General features: G+C 37.3%; 1 protein-coding gene across 2 annotated transcripts; it reads right to left on the bottom strand.

The window, feature by feature from the left end:
* Positions 1-4,746: 4,746 nt before the first annotated feature.
* LOC129244298 (modular serine protease-like) lies at positions 4,747-10,339 on the bottom strand. 2 transcript variants are annotated; one of them, XM_054881917.1, is made up of 4 exons: positions 10,137-10,339; positions 8,552-9,036; positions 8,177-8,477; positions 4,747-4,814 (listed from the first exon to the last, which is right to left on the bottom strand). In XM_054881917.1, exons 1-4 carry the CDS (start codon positions 10,190-10,192, stop codon positions 4,811-4,813), a joined length of 846 nt encoding a protein of 281 aa, XP_054737892.1. In that variant the 5' UTR covers positions 10,193-10,339; the 3' UTR covers positions 4,747-4,810. The 2 variants fall into 2 exon arrangements, with proteins under 2 accessions (XP_054737892.1, XP_054737898.1); XM_054881923.1 differs by lacking the exons at positions 4,747-4,814; positions 10,137-10,339 and adding an exon at positions 9,220-9,241 and having other exon boundaries at positions 7,590-8,477.
* Between the last annotated feature and the right edge of the window lie 5,861 nt (positions 10,340-16,200).

Below are 16,200 nucleotides of genomic sequence, written 5' to 3'. Positions count from 1 at the left end.
ACTTTTTAAAAATAATGTTATGGAACGCGAACGGTCTCCCAAAGCACCAGCATGAATTGGAAATGATTCTCAATTCAGAAAAAATCGACATTTGTTTAATTGCTGAGACGCATTTCACTAATCAAACTTTTTTCAAGATCAAAAACTTTGAAACTTACCACACTATTCACCCAAGCAACAGTGCACGAGGCGGAAGTGCCGTAATTATTAGAAGCAATATTAAACACTACGAACAAGAAAAAGTCAGCACCAATGAATTCCAAGCCACCACCATCACAATTAATGCTGGAGGTGATCTAGCATTGACAGCTGTTTATAGTCCTCCAAGGCACCAAATCAAATACGATCAATATGTCCATCTTATTGAGCGTCATAAAACAAAATTCATTATGGGTGGTGATTTTAATGCTAAACATATCCATTGGGGATCTAGGATAACAACCACTAAAGGAAGGGAGCTCTTCAAAGCGCTTCAACAAACAAACTGTAACACTGCATCTTCATGGATGCCAACGTATTGGCCATCTGATCCACAAAAAAATCCAGACCTTATCGATTTCTTCATCACCAGAAAAGTCTCCAGTGCATATCTTAATATTGAAAATGGGCTAGACATGAGTTCAGATCACTCGCCAATCTATCTAACTCTCAGCGAAACGGTAGTGTTACGTGATCCAGTTCTCAAATTAACTAGTCAATTTACCGACTGGGATTATTTCCGCAAAATGTTAGAAGAATCTGAAGACAATGCGTTTCCAATGGAATCAACAACAAAGATAGATGACGAAGTTTTAAAACTGACGAGAGAAATACAACACTCTGCTTGGTCGAGCACACCTCCTTTAATGAAAATTTCCGCTGGCCACAAATACACAAAAGATATAAAAGAAATGGTGCTAAAGAAGCGAAAAATGCGGCGTAGGTGGCATCAAACAAGATCACCTGTTGATAAAGCAGCTTTGAACAAAGCAGCGAAAGATCTCAGCCATAAAATTAAAGAATATAAAAATCAATCATTTACAAACTACGCACAGCAATTAAATAATAAAAGAGACACAAACTACTCACTATGGAAATGCACCAAAAAGCTTAAACAGCCAGCTAACCATAATCCACCAATCAAAAGAGACAATAATGGGTGGGCGAAAACCAACATAGAAAAAGCAAACATATTTTCAGATTATCTAGCAAAAATCTTTACACCCAATAGCGACACATCACCAATACTAAATAATGATGGCATAGCCAATGATGATTATGGCGATATAGTACCCATAACTGAAGATGAGATGTGCGCCGAGATACAAAAGTTGAAGTCGAAGAAATCTCCAGGGTTTGATTTAATAACTGCCGAAGTCCTCAAACAAGTTCCACGAAACATCATTACTAAGCTAACAAACATAATGAATGCTTGCTTTAAGCTGCAATACTTCCCAATCTATTGGAAAATAGCTGATGTCATCATGATTCTAAAACCAGGAAAGCCTCCAAACGATGTAGCATCATATCGACCAATTTCACTGTTGCCCATCTTATCAAAACTGTTGGAAAAATGTTTGATAAAGCGCCTGAGCAATATCATAGAAAATAAACAAATAATACCAACACACCAATTTGGATTTCGCGCGCGCCACTCAACTATTGACCAAATTCACAGAATTACGCGTATCATCGAGAACACATTTGAAGAAAAAAATGTGTGTTCGGCTGTATTTCTCGATGTCTCTAAAGCTTTCGATAAAGTATGTCATGCTGGCTTGCTGTGGAAAATAAAGAATGTATTGCCAAAAAAATGTTTTAATATCTTAAAAACCTACCTGTCTGAGCGCTATTTTCGCGTCAGATACGAAGATGAGTTCTCTGAACTGAAAGAGATTAAAGCTGGTGTGCCGCAAGGAAGTGTGCTTGGTCCCCTTCTCTATCTACTTTTTACTCACGACCTGCCAAACAGCAGAAATTGCTTTACAGCAACATTTGCTGATGACACTGCAATACTAACCGTCGGAAAGACAGAAATAGAGTCTACTGCACAACTGCAGCTTGCTATCAATAAAATATACAATTGGACAGATAAATGGCACTTTAAACTGAACGAAACTAAGTCTGTACACATCAACTTTACAAACAAAAAGACCAACTACCTGCCAATATACATAAACAGCATTAAAGTACCATACGCTAATACAGCAAAGTATCTAGGTATGACGCTCGATACGAAACTTAGGTGGAGTGCGCACGTGAAAAAGAAAAGGGAAGAACTGGACCTAAAATTCCAAAATATGCATTGGCTTATGGGAAAGCAATCAGCGTTATCCGCACACAATAAAATACTGCTTTACAAACAAGTTCTCAAACCTATCTGGACCTATGGGATTCAGCTATGGGGATGCACCAGCTATAGTAATACAGCGCATATACAAAGATTTCAGACTAAGGCACTCAAGCATGCAGTTTGCGCTCCATGGTATATTAGGACGCAAGACCTAGAACGTGACCTTAATATTGATTCGGTTACGGCAACCATAAAGAAATTTGCAAAGTCGCACGCAGAGCGACTAAGCAAGCATGTGAACAATGAAGCCTTGATTCTTAACGATAATGCAAAATGGAAACGAAGGCTCAAACGTAAAAAACCTCTAGATTTAAACTAATAAATAAATAAAAATCAGTTAAAGTATGAATTGTATTTTACTGAGGATTAACTCAAATTATTTGTTGTAACAAAACTCTACAAAAATTGCTCGTTAGTATATATACCTATGTAATGTTATACTAGTTGCAATGAAAATACTAATAATAAAAAAAAAAAAAAAAAATGTGATTGGATTGATTCGAAATAAGCTGAATTTTAAAACTTCGCGTGCAACGTACTTTGGATTTTCGATTATTTATTTCTTTATTTGCCCCAAGATGGAACAAAAAATAATATATTTAGATTACGAAAATATCGCTGAAAACTCACACGAGAGCTGTCGTTCTCGCCGCTTTTGTCGCAATTGCTTTGTCTGCTGTAAAGCGGCACTGGAAATTTTTGCCAGAACTTCACACAGTTAATAAAGACTATTTAAGGGCGTTATGGGACGTTTACGTGAAACAATTCGCCAACAAAAAAACCGATTTGTGGGAATACAACTCATGGATTTTGCACCAGAAACGAAGCGAATACCATCCAACAGCCATCGAATTCTACTTATATGGCTTCCTGCGGTTATTTTCTCTTTAATCGAGGGAAACCTTTTAACAGCTGAAAGGAAGTAATAGAAAAATTGAACACGGCTCTGATGGCTATACCGAAGATAGACTTCCAGAAATATTTCGCGAGCGAGGTCCATGTCAAGACTAATTAGAGATGATTTCCACATGAAAGCCTTCCGTGGCTCAACTGGTGGTATTTTGTCAAAACGTTTAAAGAAAATTGGACTCGACAGATGCGTGCAGCTTCTTGGGTGACACGCATCAACGGCCATGAAATGAGAAAATTGTCACTGTTGAAGAAGTTTTTAATAATCAAAAGACTAAAAACGCAAAAACTTCTAAAGACTCAAAAAATGTTGTTCCAAGGGTTCAGCGTGGCCACCATCCAGCCTCCGTAATGGTGTGGTGCGGAGTGGCTTGTAAAGGCGTTGCATCTTGTAATTTCTACGAAAAACGGATTAAAATCGGGGCAAAAGGGGGAGCACTAAATACCATGCTCCGTTCACACTGCTTGACAGCAACTGACGCTAGGGACAGACGGGAAAAAATTCACACATGTGCAGGAACGTTACAGGTCTGCTTATGCAAGCGCGTGTAATTCAAATTTGTCAGATGTTAGAATTAAAAAAACAAAGTCGGATACTTTTGTAACAAACCTCGTATAGATACTTAAAATTTGATCAATCTATAAAATTCCAGTCAATGTTCATTAGCCTGAAAAAACTTTTGTTTTTCACCGCAAAACACGAATTTCTTCTAAATTTTGTTTTAACTTCAGTTGCATACTTATCTTTATAGAAATGTACTTGTACATTCTTTGCCGATACTCACTAAAACACTTCGGTATCACATCATTCCAACCCTGTTGACCGCAAATGCGCACCACTTTCGGTGTATTGGCTGCTATTGTGTAATTATTTTTGCATGTTAAAATGATTCGAGCTTCACTGTCAAAGTAACCGGGTTTTGAATAAACTTGTTCGTTTTCATTATATATTTCGAGATTTTGATCATCTAGAATGTTGCAAGGGCTGGTGGATTGTTTATACTCGACTTCTGATGATGAATTGTGGTGCGGGCATTTAGCGAAAAATTCATTCTCATCCGACCTATCAATGCAATCAATTTCTCCGTTACAAAATTTATTTGTATCAATGCACCCGCCATATCTGCAAGGGGATTGTGTGGGTTTGCATTTTTTCAATGAGCAATACGTTTCAGTTTCATCAGAGTCGTCGTCACAATCCGCTTTGCCAACACAAAATAATTCCTTTGCGATAAATTTACCACTTTCACAAGATAAGTCATTGGGATTTCTGCAAAATGAATTAATTAATTTATTATGTAAACCTCCGGCTAGTTGCACATTAAGTTTTCACCCGTTATTATTGCAATTCCACTTCCATTCATCCGAACTGTCGGCACAATCTTTTATTGTATTACACCATTTTAATGCCGGAATGCATGCACCATAATGGCATTTGGCATCTGAATCTGTGCACTCTGCATTTAAACATGGACTCTCTATGACATTATTTTCAATGAACTCATCCGAACCATCGCTACAATCTGATAATCGCGTACTACGTCGCCATTATTGCACGAGAAGTAACCCTCATCTTAAATTATTAGAGGAAAATAGTATTAATTATATTATAAATATAAAAATTATAAGAAAAAAATCCCCTAAAGACTAACTCTTAAAGTCTTTAATTAATGCAATGTTTAATGTACATTCTCTGTTTATGACGTTTTTGCACAAACAATATTTATTTAAATGTTGGAATTAAACCTCTATTCAGATATTAAACCTGCGATGACAAAATTTGTTCAAATATAGGTATGTACGATAATACGAGTATAAGCTCGTAGCAAATTTCTATTTTCTTTTATTTTACAACGATTTGTTTGCTGTTTGGCAAAGGGTAAGTATTCATTCGATGGAACTCTTTCTGCGGAATAGAATTTTTTTATTGAAATGTTACAGGAAATGCATAATATTCTGGAACGACATCATGACATTTAAATCTCCAGCATTGCTCATCTGGGTTGCCAAGTCGCTGAGCCTCAGGGTTGTTTTTCAAGCCTTTTGGTTTGAGCTGCACAACTTCAGATACCGGTGTAATCTTGAGGACACGCTGTAAGACAGTTTTCTTAACACATGCCAAGGTGCGCTGACTGCGCTTTTTGAAATATGTTTTGAAACCGTTGAATTTTTCCAATATGTGTTTGTTTAGCACAGCCCGACAGATGTATACCATAAGCCCACACAGGCTTAAATACTTGGTTATAAAAGTTTGTTTTGAATAGAAGTAGGTAAACTTCTTCCAAAAGGACAATTAATTTTTTTTTTAATTCAGCATATTTTATTTTAATGCGCTCTTTCCAGCAGCGTTTTGCATCAAGTGTCATTCCGAAGTACTTGCAGTGGGGAATTCGCGGGCCTGATATGTTTATAAGATGATATTGAATTTTTTGTTGGTAAATTTTTCATGAATTTGTTTAGTTTTATAAGCTACTTCATAGTCCATTCAATGAATTTGTTAACGTCATGCTGGAGTTTACGAGTGGACTGAGTCTCATCATCACCGATTGCTAAAATGCACGTATCGTCCGCGATGGTAGCCGCTATTTTATTTTTAGAGACCAAAAATCAGATGTGAAAAGCACATACGGTATAGTTCCAAGGGTACTTCTTTGTGGAACCGCGGCATTTATTGGCTTCAATCTTCAATAAATGCCATCGCACTTTATTTTGAAGTATCTATTGTTTAGAAATATCCGAAAATTCTTTTGGAAGCTTATGGAGTAGTCTGTCATGCCATTACCTTATCGAAGGCCTGAGCATCAATCGGGATATGGAAGAGCATACTTTCTGTTTTGGGTTGCTTCTTCTTTTACGCTTGTGATTCTATGCACTTACTCAATCGTTGAATGTTTTGATCGAAATCCGAACTGGTTATTAGGAATACGCCGTTTGCTTTAAATAAAAGGCTGCAATCGTTGCAGAATGATGACACTTCGTAAGGACTTTTGCCAGGTTTTCCTATCATTATGACTTCTGAAGCTTTCTAGTATGCTAATTAAAGTTTCTTGCGGAATGTTTTTAAGGTTTCTGCAGTGATAAGACGAAGCCAGGAGTTTCTTCTGGATTTAAGAAGACTTATTTCATGCTTAATCTCTGACAGTGAAGCAAAAGGAAACTGATTTTCAACCGAATGTGTGGTAGTTAGCAATGGTTGATGATTTGATTCACAAGGCTTACAGGTTTTTTCCAAATGATCAGCAAAAACTTTCGCCTTTTCAATGTTATTTTTGGCCCAGAATTCCTTGGGTTTTTTAATATGAGGCCTGGTGTTGGCGTGATGGAGTATGGTTTGACCATGTCGATCATTTTTGGCACATGGACCGTGGCAAACACATATAAAGATCCGACTTGACTCTCGGCTTTGGTGTATTTCCTGGAGCCACCCACTCCTTTCTTTGCTTCATATTGAAGTACGAGTATAGGCACCACTTCTCATCTCCCGTGGCGATTCGAAACAAAAAGCGCTGTTTGTTTCGTTGAGCTCGTGAGGCACCCAGGCTCCCAAATTTTCAGAAAATCCCATTGAATGAAGATTGAGAATCGTTTTATGATCGCAGTTCATTTTGTCCTCTAATTCACGACTGGTTTAACGACCCTTCTGCTTCAAAAGTGGTTTAGACGTTCTTCATCGAATTCACAAGGTCTTCCGTTGCAGGACGTGTCAACGAGTCAAAGTCGCCATTTTTGAACTTCGAAAACCATTTCCGTACTGTGGACTCGCCTATCACGCCTTCTCCATACACGTCGCAAATGTCCAGGACTGCTTCAGCAGCCTTTTCACCTCGATGAAAAACAACGAAGAGCAGCTGTCAAAAATGTTGATTTTTGGCTGGATTTTGGATTCCCTTTCTAAGCCTCCAAACTAATAAGAAATTAAAAAACTCAAAAATACAATCAACACAATTTTGTAGAGCAGAAAGAGTTCTATCGAAAGAATACTTACCCTTTGCCAGGCAGCAAACAAATCGTTGTAAAATAAAGGAAAATATGAAAACGCTATGAACTTTTGTAATAAATGAAATTAAGTAAAAACAAAACAAATTAGATATTTTAGACAGATTCAAAACTAGTTTCATACCAATTTAGAGCTGTAACTTTGGCTGTTTTATAAATCTGTTTTTTACACAATCTATGTGATTGCTTGAAAAATTTGCGTACAAAATAAAATAGTATAAAATTTTTAGCCCTCCGTTGGACACCCAGTTAGGCACATGGGTCTGGCAGTTTTTCGTCCTGTTCGAGGATCCTTTTAAAAAGGTTATATCCATAAATCGATAGGAAATCAAATTTTAGGAAGCTGCCTGGATGCTCAAGTCGTTCGCTATAATAGAATATGTTAAATTCATGTCCAAAGTCGAAAAGCCAGCTAGACCCGGGTGCCCGACGGAGGATTAAAAAAGTTCGCGATAAGCAATAATTTTTCACCAAGTGAAGTCAACTATTTGCCGGAATTAGTGAAATAAATAAATTTATGTTAGAATGCAAAACACAGACCGAATGCCGAATGTATTCAATACAATTTTTGCGCCCAAAACTGACGTTCCCACTACAGTCGGTTCTACGTTGGCAGACTGACAACACTCCCCTTGCATGTGTGAGTAATATTTATGCTACTAACACAACAACAACAGCAGACAGCAAACATCTGATTCTTAAGCTAAAACTACGTTTAAAATGGACGGAAAGGCTGTACTACGAGCTGACCTTAGCCTTAGTTGATCGAAAAACAAAGTACAACCGAGCAACGAGGTCCTAGAAGAATTATAGATACTTATTTTGAAGAAATGTATAATATTAACGTCAGATTATTTGATGTGGGTGGTTGAAGTTGAGAAAGGCAGTTAATAACAAATGTTGTTGCATAACAACAATAAATTACTCTCTATTACTTACACACACCCGCCTTGCAATATGTTATAGAAATCATTTTCATCTTTGGTACAAAGCAGCAGCGTCTCATCCGAACCGTCCGCACAGTGTTGCTTTGTATCGCAAACTGCCCCTATTGAAATGCAAGCACCATATTTGCATTGAAATTCACTTGCGGTGCAATGGCGTCCATAACATTTCGTCGCTGTCTCACCTGAACCATCTGTACAATCCTTAACACCGTTGCAAAGTGCTGCTGTAGCAATACATTCACCGTTATCACAGGATGTGCGATTATGCAGACATTGTTCGGACCTATGCAACGCTGTGGAATCAGCATTCGAAATTTTTCATTTATTATTTTAAGTGCAAAATCAGCTTCCACAGCAAACAACTCACCTACGCATTTGGGCCACTGGCGGTACCAATTATTGTCCATACACACCAAATGGTTCGCACCAACCAATTCAAAACCGGCCGAGCACTCGAACTCGACAGTCTCATTTTGCAATATTTTATCAAAATAAAACAAAAGTTTCTTTGTGCCACGAAGCCAGACTTGTAGATGCAAGTTCTCGTAGGGTATAGTGCAAGCAGTAGGCGTGGATGTTCGTTTTTCTTCTTGTGGTTCTTCCTGCGTATCCGTATCTACACTCATTGAGCATAATTCATCGGATCCATCCACACAATCCCAAATTTTATCACAAACTTGTTGGACACTTATGCATGCACCGTAGCCACAGCGGAAAGAGTAGTCGGAGCATATCATACTGGCACAAACGCTTACCGTCTCATCAGATCCATCACTGCAGTCTGGCATGCCATCGCATATGAGCGAGTCATCAATACATTCATCCGAAGTACATTCAAATTCTTCATACGTGCTGTAAGTAAAATGAAATTAAAGTAAAATAATTTTTTTTCAGTATAAAGGGTGCTTCAAATACATCCTTACGTGTAAAAAGAAATAAAATAAAATGAAAAACGCATTGGCTATAATTATGTTCACAGAGTCACTAGATCACTTTTGTTCTAACGCAGGTAATCTTTTTTTAATATTTTTTTACCTGTATAACTCTTCCACCTACGTATAACTTAGCCCTCTGGTCACACTGGCTTTATCGACTTTGGGCGTGAATATTTCTATTTAGCTATAAGGAGTTGAGTTTCCCGGTAGCTTCCTAAAATTTCATTTTCCGTCGATTTGTGGATATAACTTTTTAACAAGGATCCCCCAACGAGACGGAAGATGGCAGAATGCAAAGAAGAGCCTGTGCAATAACGGTCGGTGCTATTAGACCATTACCAGGAGGCTCTTAATGCGCTGGCGCATGTTATTCCGATAGATCTGCATATGAAGAAGATGGTGTCCATGAGTGCATTTAGGTTAAATGAAGCGAGTCGCTGGATGGTAAAAACTTGTAGTCATGTCAGTCTATTATTGCGATGAACTCAGTTCACCTCGAGGAGAACTAATTCCATCGTCCCAACGGTGACATTCAATAGGAATTTTGCCACTCTCTTTCTTTCTTAAATGGTAAACCTGCTTGTGGGCCGATCATCCAGTTTCACGCTCACAGCTTTGAGTTTGGCGATTGAATGGCGCGGAGTCTCCCTCTCCGTCCTCGATCTATTGTACTGGAGCCAAAGGGCTTTCGAAATAGCACACAAATAAAATGAAGCTGCATCTTTTCTGCGCTTTTCTGAGAAATAAAATGTGCAACTCCGCTTTAACAACAGCCAGGAGGTTGCCCATGGTCGGATAGGAGGTCTTTGAGACCAATATTCTCCGAAATTGTTCTGGCGTAATAAATTTGGAGCTGAAAAGCGCTTTTAGTACTAAATATCTAAACAGAACAAATAGCATACAAAACAAAACCTGGTATACGACTATTTTGTTTTACTCACCTTTAATAGTAATTTAAAGATATACAGTAATGAAGGTTTTGGTTTAAATAGCATTTAGTAATCCATTACAACTCACCAATTTCCTTGTAGCTTTGCCCATATTTTATTATCGGAGGCACACAAAAGTTCCATTTCATCAGACCGGTCGAAACAATCGATTTGATTATTACATTTCAATTCGGCTCGTATGCACGCCCCATAGGCGCAACGGAATTCATCATCCTTACAAGCATTGGACAGACATGCCTTTACAGATTCATCGCGTCCATTGCTGCAATCGGCATAGTCATCGCAGAGCTTGTTCCGAGGAATGATTTCCTTAGACCCGATTTACACGAGGAGACATCTGGAAGGGAAACATTTTGTTCGGAGGCGAAGGACGGTCGGGGAAGAGAGAAGGGATTTTGTCTCCCGTACTCGGCGACACGCTTTGCTCTTCTTATTCGTATTTCCAATCTTTCCAATTTTTGACAGTTGCTTCATTCGTTTTCTTCTTTTGTAGGAGAAGGTTCTGAGTTATGTGTTGGTTTTCAAGCAAACGGAAGATAACAAAGATGACAAACATCCGAACACTGCTTGGGATTTTTGCGATTATTTTTGCTAGTAAAGTAGGTATAATTTAAAATATATTATGGGGCATGTTTATGTTGAATTCTAATTTTCCTCGCATTTCTAGTTACTCAAGTTAATTTTAAGTTAATTATTTACATATGAAGTATTTTTAATTTAATTTTTTTTATTCAAGTATAAGAATTTATAAATATATTTCAATAAAAAAACAACAAATTATTTATTATTTAACCAGTTTGCATTTTTCATTCATATATTTAAGAAACTGTTGTCGAACGCTCTCTGCTTTACATGTAAGCGCGTGCTAGAATACATCCGAACCAGACGATGCTAAAGTGTTAAATGTCAAAATGTCGCGGAAACATTTTTGCCCGTGTGAATGCGAATGAAACTTCAAAAGAGAATGTCCAGTGTCTCCCTTCCAGATGTCTCCTCGTGTAAATCGGGTCTTATTAGTGCAGGCACAAGTAGTATTTGTTGCCAATGCTGTTGGAAATTGAAGGCCATAATATGAGAGATAATCTGATGTTATCGGGATGGGATGTGAATTGAATGACATGAATATAAATTAAAAATACTGGAAGCGTCGTGACGCTATCCACTTTAAATAAAAGTTTATATCCTGCTCGACCTTTTGCGTATTTTTTTGCAATTTTGTCTTTGGGGTTTGGACTGATGTCTCCACTTAGCAAAAAGCTACATTGTGATAATATGAGCATTATGTTTTGTATCGTTTTTTTGGTCGAATTTAAACTGAGATTTCTTATCGACAATTTTATTACATTATTTTTCAAGTGGTACTGCAGGATATTCAAATATTGCCATGCATCCACTTGTATATGCATCACCGCACCATGACTGAAGTTTGTCAAATTTAACGCTCGGTATAATATTCCGCCTTTCCAGTGCTTTTAATGGCTGCCTTCATACTCTATTAGGTCCATCGACCTTGATTTTAGTCTCATCGTAGAATAGCACATCATCCCACTCACTGAGAGCTGGTTGAGCCAGATACATTGTAGCCAAATATAGCTGCTTTTCGTTATGCTGTGCAGAGAGCAAAGGCTTCTTCCGAGCAACTCGTGAAGTAGATAAAATTGAGCATTTGCAAAATTTGGCGGACTGTTTCATGTGAAACTTCGACCCCACACTCAGTTCTAAGCTCACTAGCAAGATTTCTTGATAAATGTGGAATTTGCGGCTATTTTTCTCAAGAAAACACTTTCGGTGCCCAGTTATTTTCTGTGGTCTTCCACTTGCAGATTTTTGCTGCAGCCTATTTGCAATCCATAATTTTCAAATTATGCCGTGTCCAACGCGATCAAATCTGTTTGATGCTGAAATGTTTTGATGGTTGAATGTATGCAAGTGGAAGTAAGTGACGATCTCGATCCTTCAATATCAGCGAACGCACATCATAATTTCTTTTCCGAAGAACGATACCACTAAATAAGTACATACCACTCGTATGACAAAACGTTCCAAGTATATTTTCCACTAAAAATAAAAACCTTTACGATGGCGATACCAGATTTGGCGTATTATCATGTCTCAAAAATTTACTAACAACCTTCGTACACTTTTTGTGTCCAATCATATATCCAACACATACCAAAGAGTTTTGGGTTTTTTGCTAAGCATTTGTCGAATGAGATGTCATTGTATTGTGACAGCTGTCAAGACAAAGTACTGCTTAAAAATGCAGACGTATTTGAAAGAAAATATTCTTTATATTTTTAAAGGAGCCAAATTCTTACATAGGAAAGTAAAGATTCATTTGTATAATTTCAATTTGTATTTGGAGAAAAATGGATGAAAGATAAAAAATTCTAGCATTTTTAAATATTTTTTTTGTTGTTTTGTTGTTGTAGGAATTCCTAAATATTCACAGGAAATCACGATCAGTGTCTTGTTTTTTATGTGTAAATACAAGGGGGCGCAAAATTAATGACCCTATCGGAAGATTTATAATTGTATTGTGACAGCTGTCAAAATAAGGTACTACCTTAAAAGAGACACGTATTTTTAAGACCCTGTATAACTTAAAAATATTCTTAAAGGACCGAAATTCTTGTTTCGGAGTGGAAGACTATTTCATATGAAGAAACATCGAAGGAAGGTAAAAACTCCTAGCATTTTTATATATGTTTTTTCTTTTGGTTTCGTTCTAGTTTTTTTATTTGTTTTTTTTTTTTAATCATAGAAACTCTTATGTCTTCTCCTTAATTGGCGCGATAACCGCTTACGCAATTTTGGCCGAGTTTAACAAAGCGCGCCAGTCGTTTCTTTCTCGTGCTCAACGGCGCCAATTGGACACACCAAGTGAAGCCAAGTCCTTCTCCACCTGATCTTTCCAACGCAGAGGAGGTCTTCCTCTTCCTCTGCTACCACCAGCTGGTACCGCATCGAATACTTTCAAAGCCGGAGCGTTTGTATTCATTCGGACGACATGACCCAGCCAACGTAGCCGCTGGATCTTTATTCGCTGCGCTATGTCTATGTCGTCGTAAAGCTCATACAGCTCATCGTTCCATCGTCTGCGATATTCGCCGTTGCCAACGTGCAAAGGTCCAAAAATCTTACGCAGAATCTTTCTCTCGAACACTCCAAGCGTCGCTTCATCGGATGTTGTCATCGTCCAAGCTTCTGCGCCATACGTTAAGACGGGCATGATGAGAGTCTTGTAGAGTGTTAGTTTTGTTCGTCGAGAGAGGACTTTACTGCTCAATTGCCTACTTAGTCCAAAGTAGCACTTGTTGGCAAGAGAGATTCTGCGTTGGATTTCAAGGCTGACATTGTTATCGGTGTTAATGCTGGTTCCTAAATACACGAAGTCTTTTACAACCTCAAAATTATAACTGTCAACAGTGACGTGGGTGCCGATACGCGAGTGCGCCGACTGTTTGTTTGAAGACAGGAGGTACTTCGTTTTGTCCTCGTTCACCACCAGACCCATTCGCTTTGCCTCTTTATCCAGTTTGGAGAAGGCAGAACTAACAGCGCGGTTGTTAAGGCCGATGATGTCAATATCATCGGCATACGCCAGCAATTGTACGCTCTTATAAAAAATTGTGCCTGAGCGATTAAGTTCTGCGGCTCGTACGATGCTCTCCAACATCAGGTTAAAGAAGTCACGACAGCGAGTCACCTTGTCTGAAACCTCGTTTGGTATCAAACGGCTCGGGAACGACCTTCCCAATTCTGACGGCGCTGCTGGTGTTGAGCAACGTCATCTTGCAGAGCCATATTAGTTTTGTGGGGATACCAAATTCAGATATCGCGGCATACAGATAACTCCTCTTCGTACTGTCGAATGCAGCTTTGAAATCGACGAAAAGACGGTGTGTGTCGATTCTCCTTTCGTGGGTCTTTTCCAAGATTTGGCGTATGGTAGACTTTCCAAGTCTAAAGCCACACTGATAAGATCCAATAAGTTGGTTGACGGTGGGCTTCAGCCTTTCACACAATACGCTCGCTAGAACCTTATAGGCGATATTTAGAAGACTAATCCCGCGGTAATTGGCACAAATTGCAGGATCCCCCTTCTTATGGATTGGGCAGAGCACACTTAAATTCCAATCGGCAGGCATGCTTTCATCCGCTCATATTTTGCATAGGAGCTGATGCATGCACCTTACCAGCTCTTCGCCGCCATGTTTGAATAGCTCAGCCGGCAGTCCGTCGGCGCCCTTGTATTCACATGAAATCATGAACAATGTTTCTCTTTAGTATGTGAAAATACAACTTTTTGCAAATCACTCAACATACTTTTTTATTTAGTTAAGTTTTTTTTTAGTTTAAAGAGCTATTCAAAAACAGAATTTATTGATGCTTAATTTTGCGCCACCTTGAAACTGAAAAAATAAAGTAAACAAGAAATTTCCAGACATTATACATTTTCTTATATACATTTTACAATCTCGATAGATACGTGTAAGTGTCTGTACATATATACATGCAAGTATATACTTCTACATAGGTATTTAAGAATTTGGCAATAGAGAGGGGAGCGCCCGTGAAGTGATCATTTACGGTTGACCCGCGGTAGGGGGAAAACGGAGCTGGGGTGGGTTTTTAGTGGGTGAGTCAAAAGGCAAGTCTCACACTTTGCGGCCTTCAAAACAACAAAAAAAAAACATATATGCATGCATACAATTTGTTATTAATTTTAAAGACCTGACCGCATCTCAATATCACTTCGAAAATATGTTATCTTGTTCTATGTAAAGCGTTTTTCAGTAAAAGCACTTCAACTTTTTTTTTGAATAAAACACAAACGGTTTGACTTTTTTAACTAATTTTTTTTTTATTATCGATATTTATACATTTAAGTATTGTATGAAATTCTATTTCTTTTGCATGACCACCGCGTGTAAATTAAAGTTCTAACGCGGGTGAGCGTTAAAAAAAATAAAATAAAACGCTTGCTTCCAAAGTCAAACTTGAAGTGAGTATTTTATTCTTACGTTAGTTCTTTTATATAAAATTTTTGCTTACTCTATCCTTAACAAATAATTGTTTATGTTTACAATAAATCTGTCACTACTGGATGAGCTTATTTCATCATCCTCTAATTGGTGCTTATGCTAGCTTTAAAAAGTACTTGACAAATAATTGTTTATGTTTACAGTAAATATTTCACTATTGGATGAGCTTATTTCATCATCCAATTAGTGCTTATGCTAGCTTTCAAAAGTATTGTTTGCTCTAAATTTTTGTATATATTTGCCGTTATGCGGCTTACCAGAGTAGGGTATTAATCAAATCAATATCACTCATTAACATTTCTTTTATGTTTTTACTTCTTAATGCTTTTTTGACATATATTTTCTTTATTAATTTATAAACTGTATAAAAAGACAATGACACTATCAATACTGTGGCAAGTGACCACCAACTGGGTTTTTCCTGAATTTCCTGTTTTATTTTATTTAATACATTTGAATTTTCAAATTTTAAGTATTCATTTGTAGATTCAACATACTCAGTCATTTCAAAGTTATTAATATAATTAATTTTTACATAATTCCAAATTTTGTCATCAATATTTTCATATGTAACATTATCAATTATAGTATAATTCTTAAAAATTATTAAATGAACTCCATCTAATGTGCGTTCATCAATTACATGCGTTCCAGAAACTAATATGGCCCCCTGTTTTATTTCGTCTATTTCTTTATTTTTCTCTTTTAATTTTTTGCATTTGGTTCTTGCTTTATTCAAAATTTTCGACAAACAAGATTTCACTTCTTCAATTTTACAGTATGTATTTTTTATTTCTTCTTTACATTCTTTTACATTTACATAATCATTTCCGCACTTCGCTATTTTATCCTCAATTATCAATTTACCATCTCTCTGCGCTATAGCCCGAACTTCATAAAATTTACAATCATACCATACCTTTGGATATTTTATATAATACATATTACAATTAATTCTTTATTTTGAATTACTTTAAACTGTGAATCATCTGTTAAATCTGTATTTTTTGCATTTGGTTCTTGCTTTATTCAAAATTTTCGACAAACAAGATTTCCCTTCTTCAATTTTACAGTATGTATTTT

Source organism: Anastrepha obliqua, chromosome 1, assembly GCF_027943255.1.
Source record: "Anastrepha obliqua isolate idAnaObli1 chromosome 1, idAnaObli1_1.0, whole genome shotgun sequence".
NCBI lineage: Eukaryota > Metazoa > Arthropoda > Insecta > Diptera > Tephritidae > Anastrepha > Anastrepha obliqua.
This window is presented reverse-complemented; position numbering and strand designations above follow the sequence as displayed.